The sequence below is a fragment of the Ranitomeya variabilis genome, chromosome 1 (assembly GCF_051348905.1).
Source record: "Ranitomeya variabilis isolate aRanVar5 chromosome 1, aRanVar5.hap1, whole genome shotgun sequence".
NCBI lineage: Eukaryota > Metazoa > Chordata > Amphibia > Anura > Dendrobatidae > Ranitomeya > Ranitomeya variabilis.
Genome location: NC_135232.1, coordinates 637,682,754 through 637,700,858, shown reverse-complemented (window position 1 = coordinate 637,700,858; position 18,105 = coordinate 637,682,754). Strand labels below are relative to the sequence as shown.

Sequence of the window (18,105 nt, the reverse complement as noted above, 5' to 3'; positions counted from 1 at the left end):
CGATGACTCCCACAATTTGAAATCTGAATATCCTACTTAGTACCCTCTACAGAGATTAGTAAATTCATTACCTAATAACACACAGAATTTGAAATATATTTCAACGGCTTAAAATAAGCTACAGACTTAAAAAAATAAAAATAAAAGAGTACAACAGGCTAATATGATCTTCATTTTTTAGGATGTGTTTCAAGTTTTGCTTTGTTTTTATGCCAGAAAATTGGAAACTGCAAAACATTTTCAGTTTGGAACAAATTTTTCCACAGAAACATCATTCTCAACAAACAAATTATCTTAACCTACAACTTAATCTGAAAAAAGCAAGAATAGCTGGGATGTGCAATTATAGCTGACACACTTCATAACACAGAGTTCTGGTGAGAGGCTTCTGGATCGGGCTGACGTGCAGCAGCTCGCGGCACACAAGGTCTGGCAGCAGAATGCCGCAGATCATCTGTCTCTCATTGCTGCACTTTGTGTTTATGATCACTAATCATCTCTCTGTGATCACATACTAAACCATGGATTTAGGAATAAAGGCTACCGAGGATCCTATGAAGATGCGGAACAGCTTGTGGATATAGTTCAGCGATCCACTATGTAGATGTTTAACTTTAAGATTAGCCATCGCTTACATTTAGATTTCATAAATCGCACAGCGGCTCATTTACTCGTGGAAATAAGCAACTTTGTAATATACAGTTAGGTCCATATATATTTTGACAGAGACAACATTTTTCTAATTTTGGTTCTAGACATTACCACAATGAATTTTAAACAAAAGAATTCAGATGCAGTTGAAGTTCAGACTTTCAGTTTTCATTTGAGGGTATCCACATTAAAATTGGTTGAAGGGTTTAGGAGTTTCAGTTCCTTAACATGTGCCACCCTGTTTTTAAAGGGACCAAAAGTAATTGGACAATTGAGTCCAAGGCTATTTCATGGACAGGTGTGGGCAATCCCTACGTTATGTCATTCTCAATTAAGCAGATAAAAGGCCTGGAGTTGATTTGAGATGTGGTGCTTACATTTGGAAGGTTTTGCTGTGAAGTAAACATGCGGTCAAAGGAGCTCTCCATGCAGGTGAAACAAGCCATCCTTAAGCTGCGAAAACAGAAAAAACCCATCCGAGAAATTGCTACAATATTAGGAGTGGCAAAATCTACAGTTTGGTACATCCTGAGAAAGAAAGAAAGCACTAGTGAACTCATCAATGCAAAAAGACCTGGGCGCCCACGGAAGACAACAGTGGTGGATGATCGCAGAATAATCTCCATGGTGAAGAGAAACCCCTTTACAACAGCCAACCAAGTGACCGACACTCTCCAGCAGATACGCGTATCAATATCCAAATCTACCATAAAGAGAAGACTGTATGAAAGTAAATACAGAGGGTTCACTGCACGGTGCAAGCCACTCATAAGCATCAAGAATAAAAAGGCTAGACTGGACTTTGCTAAAAAACATCTAAAAAAGCCAGCACAGTTCTGGAAGAACATTTTTTGGACAGATGAAACCAAGATCAACCTCTACCAGAATGATGGAAAGAGAAAAGTATGGCGAAGGCGTGGTATGATCCAAAGCATACCACATCATCTGTAAAACACGGCGGAGGCAGTGTGATGGCTTGGGCATGCATGGCTGCCAGTGGCACTGGGTCACTAGTGTTTATTGATGATGTGACACAGGACAGAAGCAGCAGAATGAATTCTGAGGTATTCAGAGCCATACTGTGTGCTCAGATCCAGCCAAATGCAGCCAAACTGGTCGTCGTTTCATACTACAGATGGACAATGACCCAAAACATAAAGCCAAAGCAACCCAGGAGTTTATTAAAGCAAAGAAGTGGAATATTCTTGAATGGCCAAGTCAGTCACCTGATCTCAACCCAATTGAGCAGCATTTCACTTGTTAAAGACTAAACTTCAGACAGAAAGGCCCATAAACAAACAGCAACTGAAAACCACCGAAGTGAAGGCCTTGCAGAGCATCAAAAAGGAGGAAACACAGCGTCTGGTGATGTCCATGAGTTCAAGACTTCAGGCAGTCACTGCCAACAAAGAGTTTTCAACCAATTACTAAAAATGAACATTTATTTACAATTATTGAATCTGTCGAATTACTTTGGGTCCCTTTAAAAACAGGGTGGCACATGTTAAGGAGCTGAAACTCCTAAACCCTTCATCCAATTTTAATGAGGATACCCTCAAATGAAAGCTGAAAGTCTGAACTTCAACTGCATCTGAATTGTTTTGTTTAAAATTTCTTCAACTACCACCAGCTACAGCGGATGGAAAAATCTGTATTTACTGAGGACAGATTGTACCCAGGAATTGGGAATTCTGAGACTGAAAGTGACATAAAATTAAAAAATCATCACAGAATAAAGGCAGCCATATTTACCAACTCCAGAACACAATAATAATGCACTGCAGGATGCACTAGATCCCCATGATAAACAACGACTCACTCATCGACCATTCATGGAGGAGGTGGATGCCTAATATTATAAATACACACCGATGAGGCTTGTATGGGGCGCCAGTTACACATCTGGCTTACTGCCTATTGATGACGCTCATATTATTAGATCATGGGGCTGCCCAGCACTATATAAGTGCACCCCCCCAGCGACAGACACCCCAGCTCCCCAATCCAACACTAAAGGCCTGGCTGCACTCCGGAAAAGGTGAAAAATGGGCAATAAAAAAAAGATTAAAGAGATGCATAAAATCCATAAAACACTGGTTGATATTTGGGCCAAAATACGTAAGCTAGCTCACATCAAGGGTCCTCATTGTCTTGAGAGTCCCTACACTAACACATGTGTGTGTATTTGTAACACTGGGCAGCGAGCCCCTCCATGAACGGTTGGTGTTTGAGCGCCTGCTCCGTCAGTATGTTGCACCTCTGCTGCTCCCGCCTTTAACATGGGGTCCGCTGTATCCTGTGAGTGCATGTATATCGGGTCTTGGTGTTGGTAGATACAGCTGCCATTTTACTGTGATTACTCCAGGAGGAGAAACAAGTGGATTTCTCTGATAAGATATATGACAAAGTTTCTATTTTTCACATGTACTATTGATTTATGTAAAAAAAAACAAACAAAAAAAACAAAACAGCGGCTGCTATTCAAAGGGTGTCTGTGGGTGGGATGTACCTTCTTAAGCCGTCTATATGTGCATGTATGTAATAAAAGATGAATAAAATGATACCTTGATATCAGAAATCTGATATCTTATTCCAGAGAAATCCACATTATTCTTTATATATAAATGAGCTGGGCTTAGATCTCCCTGAGAATCTGTCTCCAGCGCTTATTTTACATAAAAGGGGCGTTAACAGTGTGAGACATGTAATGACTGACAGTCTGCTCTCATGATCTGCATGTCTCACACAGGTAACGTCCCATCATTTACAATAAGCTTTGGGGGCAGATTCTCAGGGAGATCTATATCCAGCCCACAGATCTTAACAGCTCATTTACATATTAATGAAACATGAATTTCTCTGGGATAAGGCAACAGATCGCAAACATGAAGGCATCATATTATTCAGCTTCCTATGACCTGCATGTCTATAATAGAGAGCTTAGGAGGGTTGATCCTATTTACAGACTGCTTTTAAAGCTTAACTAGTAGTGATGAGCGAACGTGCTCGGAAAAGGTGTTATCCAAGAATGCTCGGGTGCTAACCAAGTGTCTTCAGCGTGCTCAAATAATATATTCGATTTCCCGCGGCTGCATGTCTAGTGACTGTTTGACAACTGCAACATATGCAGGGATTGCCAGTTTGTTAGGCAATCCCTGCAAGTGTTCTGGCTGACGAATAGCAGTGAGACATGCAACTGCGGGGACTCAAACATATTATTCAAGCACACTGAAGACACTTGGTTAGCACCCGAGCATGCTCGTTTAACACCTTATCTGAGAATGTCGGTTCATCACTATTACCTAGACAACCATATCGCATATTTATGGATTTGATCAACATACGGTACAAAACCTTTCAATGGCTCCTCAGAACACAGAAACAAGAGCTGTCACTTTTGCACCGAAGAGCGTAAACCTATTTCTGCCTGATCGAAAATCCACACTGAAGCAGTCAACACATCACATCCATTGTGGATTGGGGTAAGGTCAGATTGGTAGTCTTTTCATTGATTGCATAATTTTGCAGCAGAAATTCTATCGTGATTTTTGCCCGAGTTTGGCCTTACCCTTAGGAGTGAAAGTGAAATAATTGTTTGCCCATTATCTGGCATGGCCATAGCTGTGAGAATATGTAAGTTGGCTTTAATCTACGCAGCAGAGCGCTTGCAGTCTTCAGCAGAGCGCAGCTTACATCGGAGCCTATCTAAGATGTTCTATAAAGGGTATTAAAGCACTTGACCTTTCATACAATCTGCAGAGAGTGAACAATTTAACATATCACAACTGACCTTGATATGCTCCAAAACTGCAGTGGCCACATTAGTATGTAGATCTATGAGCCTCTTCTTCTCTAGAAGTTCTGGAAGAGAGCTGAAGGACACAAGAGGAAGAGATAATCACTGAGTAATCATAAGCCAGGGAAAGATGGCGATATCAGAGGACCCAAAATATTAGCAATCCTAACTAGAGTTGAGTGAATATGTTCAGAATCGGTCGCCGGATCTAAATTTGACATATTTGTGCCATATTGGTACCCTATTTGTGCCGAATTTATGTTTGATGATATGTTCCAAATATGTTCGGTCATTTCTACACCTGCTGACTCCAATTACGTTAGGATGTGTTCAGCGAATATTGCAAAAACAATATTTGCCGCCTATCGTAATCGGAACCAAATTTTGAAGAATTCGCTCAACTCTAATCCTAACTTTATATGGGAGTTAATTTGCCAACTTTTAGATTTTTCCTGGTATATAACTTTAGGAAATAAATGCAAAGCAAGTTTAACATAAATAAAAACAGGGAAATTAGGTCGAGTTCACATCACATTTTACCCTCACTTCAGTGGCTTTGTCGGGGCTTACATCTGTCGAACACATCTAGGTGCGTGCCTTAAAAAGACATATATGGACAAAAATTATGTCTGAAAGCACAAAGTGACTCCGTCTGCATCATTACAGTCATTGGCCCCATGAGCGCAAATGCTAAAGGCTTCAGACATAAGCCCAGACAGAGCCACTGTAAAATTAAGTATGACTATAACTTTAATCAATAAAGGAACAGGAACGGAAATAAATAGATATGTTTAACATAAAAAAGCCATCAATAGATAATTTCCTGGTGAAATATTTTCTATATAAAAGCACCTTCCCGGCACCTACCTGACCGCAGATGTAAGTTTTGCAGTGTTGTCAGACAACATACTAATAGCACCTTCGTCTTCACCTTCCAAGCCCTGAGATAAAAAAAACAAAGATTTGTGAAATAAACTGCCATGTTTACAAGGAAAAAAAAAATGTTGTGCAGAGTTAGCCAGTAGATAGAAAAATACTCAACAGAGTCCTCAGTGGTTGAGGGCAGAGCAAAGTACGGCAGTGCGCAGGCACCGGGAAAGGTCAGAGAGGCCCAGCGCCTGCGCACTGCAGTACTTTGCGCTGCCCTCAACAGGGTAGATAAAGTACACCTGTGCCGCAGCCGCAGCAGGAAGAAAAGAAGAGGACGTCATTGCAGGAAGCTGGGAGGTGCCGGACCCAGACCTGCGACGTCCAGCAGACCCGAACCGTACCGGTACCGCCCCTGGGTGAGTATAATATAACTGTTTTTCTCATCTTTCAGGTTAGATCAGGGGCTTATCTACAGCATTACAGAATGCTGTAGATAAGCCCCGAAAGGCACTGACCGCAGCTCATAGCTCAAAAATGAGGAGACAGATTCCCTTTAATACAAAATCTGAACAAACACACATACACAACAGGACACAGGAATAATGCAATAAATAAGACAAGTGCTGGGAAGCAGAACTATGGATATTAGGAGAGGAGTGACCGCTGTGGCAGTAAGTATTTGAGTTCATATATAAGGAGTTTGCAGGATTTATTGTCCCCCGATAGAGGTCTGCTCCAGGGTTGTGATGCCCCCATGAGGTCTGAGGGACACATTACTTACTGATTCACATCGCTTGTCTTATTACTGCTCTATTCTACCGTATGTCCTGCAGTGTATAAATATGTGGTTCTCCAGATATTTTTCACTACCATATGGGAAAATTTTTTATTTACATGGCTACTGTATAAAATCAATGTATGTTTCTGTGTGTTACAAGAACACTTAGGCTTCTTTCACACTTGCGTCGGTACGGGGCCGTCGCTAAGAGTCAGTGCGACGTACCGACGGATTTTGTGAAAATGTGGCACAACGTGGGCAGCGGATGCAGTTTTTCAAGGCATCTGCTGCCCATTCTAAAGTCCGGGGAGGAGGGGGTGGAGTTCCGGCTGTGCATGCGCGGTAGGAAATGGCGGACGCGACGTACGAAAAAACGTTCCTTTGAACGTTTTTTCGTGCCGACTGTCCGCCAAAACACGACGCATCCAGTGCACGACGGCCATACGTCGCGATCCGTCGGCAATACAAGTCTATGGGAAAAAAGCGCATCCTGTGGGCACATTTGCAGGATCCGTTTTTTCCCAAAACGACGGATTGCGACGGACGTCACACGACGCAAGTGTGAAAGAAGCCTGAGACCTCAATTCATCAAGAATGGTGTTTTTCATTGCAGTCTTGATGAAGGGGTAAGGTGGAGTGCGAGTATCCTGATTCATTAAGAGGCCCACACATCTTAATGAATCAGGTGAGATGCGTGCCACCAATCTTGGAGGTTGAAGTAAGATATGTGGACTATGCACTTGTACCTTTTCCTCTATGTGACGGGTAGGACCCAGGTCATTTTTGGTGGTGCCCTCTTTTTTCCTTCACATATGTGGAGTATGGAATACCACCAAATTCATGACAAGCAGGGATTAACCTGCTCTAGCTCCACTCTCACCTTGTTGGAGCTGGACAAAAATGGCGTGGAAATACGAAAAGATGTAAAATTCTTACTCTGCTTTGGGTTGTGCAAACATTTTACAACTTTTCAAAACTTTTCTGGCATAAAAGCTCATTAGCATACAGAAATAAAGTCCGATTTCTCAATAACAAGACCATTAATATGAGGCATACAGGTAGGACTAGTGTAACATATCTATTACCTGTATGCCCATATTAATAAGTCATATACGCCCCAGGGGGTGACAGATTCCCTTTGATTACTGCAAAGGAGGGAATGCCTGGCACATGACTTATTCCTTCTAAAGCCTCACAAAGTAGGAGGGGGAACACATTACATGTGTGGACCAGGGGGCACTCATTAAGTGTGCAGGAAAGATGAAGGCAGCAGCTAAAAGGTTCATTACAGTTAGAGCAGTCAGAATGTGGAATATCAAACCATAAGAGGTAGTAATGGCAGACACTAGAACAGCATTCATACAAGAGCTGGAGGCTTCTCTGACAAACATTGACATTATGGGGTATAGATAATCTAGGGATAACGAATGTATCACTGGTGGAGAAAGGATGAACTTGATGGACTTGATTTTTTTTCAACCTATATAACCATGTAATGATAATGCAGCAAACAAGTCGTCCAAAGGAAAACACAATGTGATATTTTCTCATGGTGATGGAATGATCTTACCATTATGGTTTTCAGCCTTTTTACTTCATCCTCTTGGTTGCGGTAAGATTCCAGCTCTTGCTGCACTGATTCAGCAACTTCAGGGAAGGGGCTGATGGAAGTCACAAAGAGTGCATTAGTCTGAGCAGCAAACCCTGCGTATCCTGCTGTACAGTGCAGTGTATGGTCCTAGTTATTCACCATATGGAGTGGTAGGAAGCCTCACTGGTCCTCAGCATTAACTCTCCTTATCTGCCTTTTTTGTTTAATTAGCTGGGCAACTATGGCTAACTTAAAGGCTAGATTCCATAAAATTATTCACTTAGTTGTGTTAACCCCTTTACCCCCAAGGGTGGTTTGCATGTTAATGACCAGGCTAATTTTTACAATTCTGACCATTATGAGGTTATAACTCTGGAACGCTTCCATGGATCCCGGTGATTCTGACATTGTTTTCTCGTGACATATTGTACTTCATGACAGTGGTAAAATTTCTTTGATATTACCTGCATTTATTTGTGAAAAAAACTGAAATTTGGCGAAAATTTCGCAATTTTCCAACTTTGAATTTTCAGGCCCTTAAAGAGATATGTCACAGAAAATACTTAATAAGTAACATTTCCCACACGTCTACTTTACATCAGCACAATTTTGGAACCAAAGTTTTTTGTTTTGTTGTTGTTAGGGAATTATAAGGGTTAAAATTGGACCAGCAATTTCTCATTTTTACAACACCATTTTTTTTTTTAGGGACCACATCATATGTGAAGTTACTTTGAGAGGTCTATATGATATAAACACCCAAAAGTGACACCATTCCAAAATCTGCACCCCCCAAGGTGCTCAAAACCACATTCAAGACATTTACTAACATTTACAGGTGCTTCACAGGATTTTTTGGAATGTTTAAAAAAAAAAATAATAAAAAAAATGAACATTTAACTTTTTTTCACGGAAGGGAAGAAGCGTCGTTTAACTTTTCAATGCAAAATTGGCTGGAATTGAGATGGAACACCATGTCGCATTTGGAGAGCCCCTAATGTGCCTAAACAGTGGAAACCCCCCACAAGAGACCCCATTTTAGAAACTAGACCCCCTAAGGAACTTATCTAGATGTATGGTGAGCACTTTGAACCCCCAAGTGCTTCACAGAAGTTTATAATGCACAGAAGTAAAAATAAAAAATCATATTTTTTTCACAAAAACTATCTTTTCGCCCCAAACTTTTTATTTTCCCAATGGTAACAAGAGAAATTGGACCCCAAAAGTTGTTGATAAATTTGTCCTGAGTACGCCGATACCCCATATGTGGGGGTAAACCACTGTTTGGGTGCATGCAGAGCTCGGAAGGGAAGAAGTGTCATTTCACTTTTCAATGCAAAATTGACTAGAATTGAGATCAGACGCCATGTCACGTTTGGAGAGCCCCTGATGTGCCTAAACATTGAAACCCCTCACAAGTGACACCATTTTGGAAACTAGACCCCCTAAGCAACTTATCTAGATGTGTGGTGAGCACTATGATCCCCCAAGTGATTCACAGAAGTATATAATGCAGAGCTGTAAAAATAAAAAATCATATTGTTTTCACAAAAATGATCTTTCGCCCCCAATTTTTTATTTTCCAAAGGGTAACAGGAGAAATTAAACCCCAAAAGTTACTGTGCAATTTGTCCTGAGTATGCTGATACCCCATATGTGGGAGTAAACCACTGTTTGGGCGCATGACAGAGCTCAGAAGGGAAGGAGCACTGCTTGATGACTTTCAACGCAGAATTGGCTGGAACTGAGATCAGACGCCGTGTTGAGTTTGGAGACCCCCCAATTGTAACTCCAACCCTAACCCCAACACATCCCTAACCCTAATCCCATAACCCTAACCACACCCCTAACCCGAACATGCTCCTAACCCTAATCCCAACCGTAAACGTAATCCCAACCCTAACTTTAACCTCAAACCTAACCCTAATGGGAAATAGGAAATAAATAATTTTTTTTTACTTTATTATTTTTCCCTAACTAAGGGGGTGATAAAGGTGGGCTTGATTTACTATTTATAGCGGGTTTTTATGTTTGGCAGCTGCACACACACACAGACGCTTTTTATTGCAAAAAAAAAATTTGCATCTCATTTTGACAGCTATAATTTTTCCATATTTTGGTCCACAGAGTCATGTGAGGTCTTGTTTTTGCGGGATGAGTTGCCTTTTTTATTGGTACCATTTTCGGGCACATGACATTTTTTGATCGCTTTTTATTCCGATTTTTGTGAGGCAGAATGAACAAAAATCAACTATTCATGAATTTCTTTTTTTTTTTTGGGGGGGGGGGCGTTTATACCGTTCCGCGTTTGATAAAATGGATAAAGCTGTTTTATTCTTCGGGTCAGTACGATTACAGCGATATCTCATTTATATCATTTTTTTATGTTTTGGAGCTTTTATACAATAAAAACTATTTTATACAAAAAATTATTATTTTGCATCGCTTTATTCTGAGGGCTATAACTTTTATTTTTTCGCTGATGATGCTGTATGGCGGCTCGTTTTTTGCGGGACAATATGACGTTTTCAGCGGTACCATGGTTATTTATATCTGTCTGTTTGATCGCATGTTATTCCACTTTTTGTTCAGCGGTATGATGATAAAGCATTGTTTTTTGCCTCGGTTTTTTTTTTTTTTTTTTTTTTTTAAGGTGTTCACTGAAGGGGTTAACTAGTGAGACAGTCTTATACGTCGGGTCGCCACGGACGCGGCGATACTAAATATGTGTACTTTTAGGCTATGTGCACATATAGGAAATGTGGTGCAGAATTTTCTGCACTAAATCTGCATCTCCTGGCAGAATCCACAGCTGCGTTTTTTGTGCAGATTTTACCACTGCAGATTTCTATTAATGGAGGGGTGCAGAAACGCTGCAGAAAGGCACAAAAGAAGTGACATGCACTTCTTTGAAATCTGCAGCGTTTCTGCGCAGATTTTTCTGCACCATGTGCACAGCTTTTTTTTTTTTCACATTGATTTACTTTGTACTGTAAATCACAGTGCAGTTCTGCAGCGTTTCTGCTGCAGTTCTGCAGCGTTTCTGCTGCAGTTCTGCACCAATTCTGCACTAAATCTGCATCGTGTGCACATACCCTTATTGTTTTTCTATTTACATGAAGAAATGTATTTATTGGAACAATATTTATTCTTTTCTTCTTTATTTAGGAATTTAAAAAAAACAAAAAAAACTTTTACACAGTATAATATTTTTTTTAAACTTTTTTACATTGTCCCAGGGTGGGACATCACTATATAGTGTCAGATCGCTGATGTGACACTTTGCACAGCACTGAGAAGCCACTTCCCTGCAGGACCCGGAAGGACCCCACGGCCATCTTGGATCCATGGAGACCCTCAGGACAACGCGATCACTTTGCGTTGTTCGGAGGATCTGAGGGAATCACGCAGGGAGCCCCCTCCTTGCGCGAAGCTTCTTTATGCCACCAGAACGCTGCAATCTTGTTTGATCGCAGTGTTCTGGGGGTAAAGTGCAGGGAGCGGTCCGTGACAGCTCCTGGCACTTAGTGCCGGGTGTCAGCTGTGAAAATCAGCTGACACCCGGCCGCGATCAGCCGCGCCCCCTCTGCATTGGAAGTACTATTCCGTCCATGGGAATTAAGCCCCAGGTCACATAGATGGAATAGTACGTCCAATGCCATAAAGGGGTTAAAGGGGCTGTCCGGTCTCAGAAGAGAAGTCTGCAGTGACTCTACGTGACCACAGATTTGCCGAATCAAGACAGTGTGTGATTTGCAGATGGTCATGGTTCCCTATGCAGTTGGGCGATCACGTGACTGAGAATTTAGAGAAGTGCAGGACTCTAGAAGGCACGTTACCGCAGATATTCAAATCACATACATGTGGCCGCCAAGCCTACTGGAAAGAGTAATGCCAGCAAGGCCAAAATATTTGGTGGATATGCCACAAGCGTCTGAGATTGGGATACCCCTTTCCCGACAGGGCTAATTCGCTGTTTCAGTTTTTCGCTCCCCTTCTTCTCAGAGTCATAACTTTTTTCTTTTTTTGTCCACAACGCCATATGAGGGCTTAATTTTGAGGGATGAGTTGTACTTTTGAATGACATCATTCCTTTTATCACAAAGTGTAATGGAAAACTGGAAAATGATTTCCAATTGTGATGAATTTGCGAAAAAAAAAAAAAAAATTAAATTCTGACACTGATTTTTGGTGAATTCTTTTTACGGCGTACATTATACGGTAAAAATTATCTGGCATAATATTTCAGTGATCCCAAACTTGTACAGTTTATTATTATTATTATTGCAGTGGTGAAAAACAGTTCAGAAATTTGTAAAAAAAATAATAAAAAATTAGGATTGTGCAACACAATTTCCCGAGACCTGTAGTAGTTTTAGTAATATTTGCTGATTAATAATCACCTAACAATCACTGTAGCTCTACACAATCTGCCCAAAAAAGTTATGCACAATTTAAATAAAAGATTATTGGGTTAGAATAACTAGTGATGAGCGAATATACTCATTACTCGATAATGCTCGGGGGTCTTCCGGGTATTTTTTAGTGCTCGGAGATTTAGTTTTTCTTGCAGCAGCTGAATGATTTACATCTGTTAGCCAGCATAAGTACATGTGGGGGTTGCCTGGTTGCTAGGGAATCCCCGTATGTAATCAAGCTGGCTTACAGATGTAAATCATTCAACTGAGGCAAGAAAAACTAAATCTCCGAGCACTAAAAAATATTCGGAGGACACCCGAGCATGCTCAGGAAATCTCGAGTAACGAGTATATTCACTCATCACTAAGAATAACAAAATGTAGTAAAAAAAGAAGACGTAGACTTTACCTGCCTTTGTGTTTTTGCCAGAATTTATCCGCCACTGTTAAATCGTAGGACTTCTTGTTCTTCTTCTTAGGCCGGGCACCAGAAGGGCTGCTTTCCACTGCTGCAGACTCCTCCAGATTTACTCTGTTTAAGTGAAAGTCCTACAACAGAAGAGAGGACTATAAGGCACATTCAGGAAAGGTTGGTCGCCTCCTAAAGAAGGAAGCAAAAATCTTGAAGGTAGAGACAGCAACAAGTAAAGACAGCATCAAAGCACTTCTTCAACTACCCATAAAAATGTAGGCTATCAGCTCAAGAGGGATATCATATTAGGTAAGGTTCACAGCAAAGAGGATCGCCTTATTGTTGGCTGCTGGGCACACATGCATTAGCTAATTTATGAGCCAAGTATCCTCATTTTTACCTATCTTCTAGAACAGTAGTGCATTTACAATCTCATGTTTGCATACTATAGTGTTACAGAGTGGAACTTTAATTTGTTGCTAAAGACCATGAACTGACTGGAGCATCGCTAGACAATACAATGAACTAGGTGACCGCCAACTTTACACCATGTACCGGACCCTGAAAAAGCTCTGGCCTTCTACATAGTGTGGGTTACAGCCTCCAGCACTCCTTTCTGACTTCTATCTGTATTATCACAAAATTCACAAGGCACCAATGATTTATATAGACTAGAAACATTTCAAAATCTTCCTTCCTCCATAAAGACTCAAAACAAATCCGTAGTAGTAACGTCAAAATAATACTTCATACAAAAGAACCAGAGTCATGAAAAACCATGCAAATTCCGTAAAAACAAATCTTTATAAGAAATAATAAAACAGGCTTTCTCAGATACGGGATAACTTCCCGTATCAAACAGGCAATCCTTCCGTGTATTGTGGTTGTCGAACAGCCACGTGACATTCAGCCATGGGGAACATAACATATTTTTCGAGCACGCTGAAGTCACTCGGTTAGCACTTGAGCATGCTCAGATAATACCATATCCCAGCACGCTCGCTCATCACTACTTCTCACATCAAAGCTCAAACTCTCGCCATGGATAGTATCCAATGCTGGGTCAAATGGAGGTGAGCATTCTGAGAACTATGGTAAAAGCGTCCATGCCAGCGCTGCTACTAATATGTGATTGCAAGGTCCTCTTTGATGCTTGTATGGGCAAATGCAGCAATACGATTAGTACTATACTGGTGCTGCGACAGCAAAGTGCGATGACCACAGGAGTGAGATCGATGTATACTATGTATACTGTGTCCCAGTCAGTAAACGGCGCAGGATTGAGTGGAGTAAGTACATAATTTTTGTTTTTTTATTACGGTTATAAGAATTTAGAAGATCGAAGTAAGAGAGCATTGAAGCCATTAAGCTGAATGTAAGACTATATTTATGTAGTCGTGCCCAAAAGTTTGTGTCACTGTCAACACCCATGACTGACCTTTAGTTATGGAAAGGAAAAAGTTAGGTATTCACAATGCTGGAAATAAGAGCGGACAAAACGTTCCTAGCAATCACTGTGCACTAATCAGAATACTTAGCAGCAGGTTACAGCATAGTCCTCCCTCTGAGTTCCAGATCCTCCATTTCTCCCCGTGCTCCTTCTGGATCATGCAGGACTCACTCAGCCAGGCTATATTTCTCCAGCACTCATCTTACTACCACTTAGCATGCGGAGAATAAACACCTGAGGAGGAGATGCCCTCTGTCAGCTCCAATCAGTTACCTAATGTGTTAACTGGCTCAGGATGCCTCGTTCCAATCACCGGACCGCAGGAAAACAGAGCTCTGCTGCACCGGCTCCTGAAGACAGATGGAAATTGGAGCAGAACAGCTAACTCTTTTTCTAAATGAGATCCTCTCTAGAACACACAATAAATAATACCCATCATACAGAATATTCTCATCTATACTACAAGGGCTCTTGGACATGGCCCAGAAGAAGTCCTTTTGCACACCTAGCAATGCCTACGTACATAACAATAACTATAGCATTATTGGAAAAAAGACAGCGCTTTATAGGACAATACTATTTGGATGGAGGTTACATATGGATTCTCTATAGTAGGCTGCTCACCTTATGGGCTAGTGGGCGGGATACAACACCTATATGTGCGTGAATTATTACATCGGCGCGCCTCCTTCAGGAAACTCGCTCTGATCGTATATAAGGGTATGTGCCAACGATCAGGAACTGGCAGCACTTTGGACGCAGCGTGTGCCTGCTGCAACCAAAGCGCTGCTGGCTACTGAATGCAGGTGATTCCGCATGTGTTCACTGAACCGTGCGGAATAACCGCATCCGATACATTGTACGGGTGATATTTCTCTTGCGAAACCTAGAGTCTCTGCAAGAGAAATTAATATGCTGCAGTCTGTAAAGATGCACCATATGTCCCTCTCTGCCGGCGTCTCTAGACCCATAGTGTGGAAAGATGCGCCATATGTCCCTCTCTGCAGGTGTCTCTGGACCCATAGTGGACATGGGCATTCTTGAAATCCCATCCACTATGCAGTAACATCTGGATGCTGTGGGTTGGACCCTGCACAAGTACGCAGCAGCCAACCTGCAGTGTTTACTGATTGTCTGCACATACCCTTCAAGAGGAATTTTTGTGCTGCGCTGCTCATCAGGTAGGGTAGTCTGGTGATTTGGGAGCATGGTGAAGCTTTTATTGGTAACAGGTGAACTCTTTTCATGGTCGAACCGATCAGAATAATTATTGTCCTGAATTATTGACCCTGAAAAGCCGACCAATTACCAGCGAAAGTGTCTCAATAAAATAAGTGAACGAGAAACTCTATTTTAGATATACACATTACAGACAAAACAAGACTGATGGAACATGCCACAACTTTTTCTTTTTTTGCACAAAAGGTTTGCTCAGAGTTTTTCTTGAAAATCCACATAAAAGACTTATTCAAAAATTATTCAACGAGTATATGAAATGGTTTTGTATGTGGATTTTAAAGTAGATCCACTTCAACATCCACAGTAAAAAAAAACAAACAAAAAACCCACACCAACGCGCGTTTTGTCTCAACCAGCTTCGTCAGGGAGTGAGGGGGGAAACGCCACTCGCAAGAGGAAACTTGTCACAGTAAGTTTAAATACATACAGTGTATACTTATAATCTTGGAGATTTTAGTTCCTGTGGCGGCACTGACCACGAATCATTAATATGGATATACAGGATGCATGACCCCCTATTTATGATTATTTGCCATATACTGATATTCACATAGGGTATTGTGCATAGCTTCTATATCACAGAACAAAAACTACTACATTCCATATATAACAAACTCCTACCTGCACTTTCGACACTGTTTTGGTCACAATTTGGCATTAAACATCTGAAAGCATCACTAGCCAAAGCGGGTGCTATGTGCACGGCAGCATTTTGTATGGATAACATACTATTTGTTCTCATTTGAATCTGTATATAACCTCCTTTTTCCTCTGGACACTGGTTCACTACTGTCTGCGCCCCTTGTTTTTACTATTGTTTTTATATATTATCATGCATTGTTCTGTTATCGCCTGAATGTTAATACAATACGTATTTTTCACCATTCTTTCACATTGGACTTTAAGGTTGGATTCATTTCTCGTTTTCTCCACTATGCACACCGAGTAGCACGTTTAGGCTATGTTCACACAGTGCAGATTATTTGCGGTTTTTTAGCGTTTTTGCGCTATAAAAACGCTATAAAACTGCAAATAATCTGCATACATTAAGCATCCTATCATTTTTAATGAAATCCGCAATTTCTGTGCACATGATGTGCGTTTTTCCGCATGAAAAACGCATTGCGGTAAAAATCCGGACATGCTCATTAATTTTGCGGTTTTTTCGCGGTTTTTCCACTGTCTAATGCATTGGGAAATGTTTGGGAAAAACCGCGACAAAAACGCGTCAAAACCGCGCAAAAACGCGTCAAAACCGCGCAAAAAACGCATTAAAAAACGCATGCGGTTTTCATGCAGAAAACCGGCAGAAATGTCAGGATTTTCCCAGGAATTTTCTGCATCAATTCCTGAACGTGTGTATGGGGCCTTAATCCTATTTTTTATGGGGTACAATGCACAAACATGGGGGAACACATGCCTCTTATATAACGTGTGTCATCCTACCATGTCTGTTAGTCCAATTTAATCCTGTTATAGACTGGAGTGGAACAGTGATATTACTGACACCAGTTTTTGGAGTAAATTCATAGCACATTTTTAGTTAGGCCAGCCCATTTTGTATAAAAACAACAAGTGCAGAGGAAAAAAACAGAAGAAAGGAGCAAATTTTTTCCACAAAACAAACATCTTCCAAAATTTGTAATTTCCTTTCTAACCGAATTCTGGTGCAGGCGACACATGACACGTCCTCCATAAAGTCTAGGAGAGTGCACCAGGGCTGGTGTACCAAGGTGGCATGAAGGAATCCGAGAGCTTTAAAATTAATAGGAAGCCGATGAAACTCAAAAAGGCCTCGTCTGGGAAACAAATGAATGTGCAAAGGAGGAGTAAAGGTGTTGCCCAGGTTTTATTAGGCCATTATAAAAAATATTTCGGCAAACTTAATGTTTTTTTTTGGGCAATTTTTCTCTTTTCCTTTGCACCAGATTTGATAAATCACCATGACTCGTTTAAGATCTGGAAACTCTGAAAAGTCAACTTCTGATGAGGGTTCCCAAGGCTTTCCATTATGTCATGGCCCTTATGACACAGTACACTGTCCTGCTAAAAGGATAAACATGGCACTCAAACATGGAAGATCTTGTCTACAACCATTCAAGGAAAGTTCTGAGGGAATATTTCTAGCACCAATGGACTTGTTTCATTGACCTGTCTGAATATTTGGATGATCACAGCGTTCTGAAGTCAGAAAGCGTAATTACATAGAAATGCTATAAAATGTTTTGCTGACATAATTGATGAAGTGTTTTTGGCCAGTGTAACGTGCGCTGAGGTTTACAACCAGGGTCTTTTTACAAAACTCCATAATAAAATCTTATGAAACTATCCTGTGTGTCAGTTCCATGTCATTTTCAATATTCTTGTTTACATCCAAAGGTAGTAAACTACATCCAGCTAATACTTCTAATAGCTGAGTGCTCACTACATTGAGCCCTGACGATAGACTGACAGCACTTAGCTACGCTGACCCATTATAGCAAACATCCTACACAGAGGTAGTATACAGCAGGTAAAATAAGAATTGAACACGTTACCAATTTTCTAAGTAAATCTATTTCTAAAGAAGCTATTGACATGAAATTCTCCCCAGATGTCGGTAACAACCCATCCAATCCACACAGGCAAAGAAATCACCATAGATGTCTATAAATTAAGTTATGAGTTATGTGTAATAATGAGAAATGACACAGGGGAAATAGTATTGAACACACTTACCGAAATGTATTTAATACATTATACAAAGTCCTTTGTTAGTAATGACAATTTCAAGACGCCTCCTCTATGGAGAAACTAGTCACAGATATTGCTCAGATGTGATTTTGACCAATTCTTCCACACAAACACTCTTCAAATCCTGAAGGTCCCTTGGGCTCCTTCTATGAGCTCCGAACTTTAGT

The 18,105-nt window shown here is 40.9% G+C and overlaps 1 protein-coding gene across 1 annotated transcript in view; it reads right to left on the bottom strand.

Moving 5' to 3' along the window:
• The window catches only part of SCFD1 (sec1 family domain containing 1), a 97,815-nt gene that overhangs the window by 37,202 nt on the left and 42,508 nt on the right, over nucleotides 1–18,105 (bottom strand). The window contains exons 11-14 of the mRNA XM_077260931.1: nucleotides 12,514–12,653; nucleotides 7,666–7,756; nucleotides 5,315–5,388; nucleotides 4,442–4,523 (exon numbers count right to left, since the gene is read on the bottom strand). Of these exons, the coding sequence (XP_077117046.1) occupies nucleotides 4,442–4,523; nucleotides 5,315–5,388; nucleotides 7,666–7,756; nucleotides 12,514–12,653 (387 nt within the window). The remainder of the gene's footprint in view (nucleotides 1–4,441; nucleotides 4,524–5,314; nucleotides 5,389–7,665; nucleotides 7,757–12,513; nucleotides 12,654–18,105) is intronic.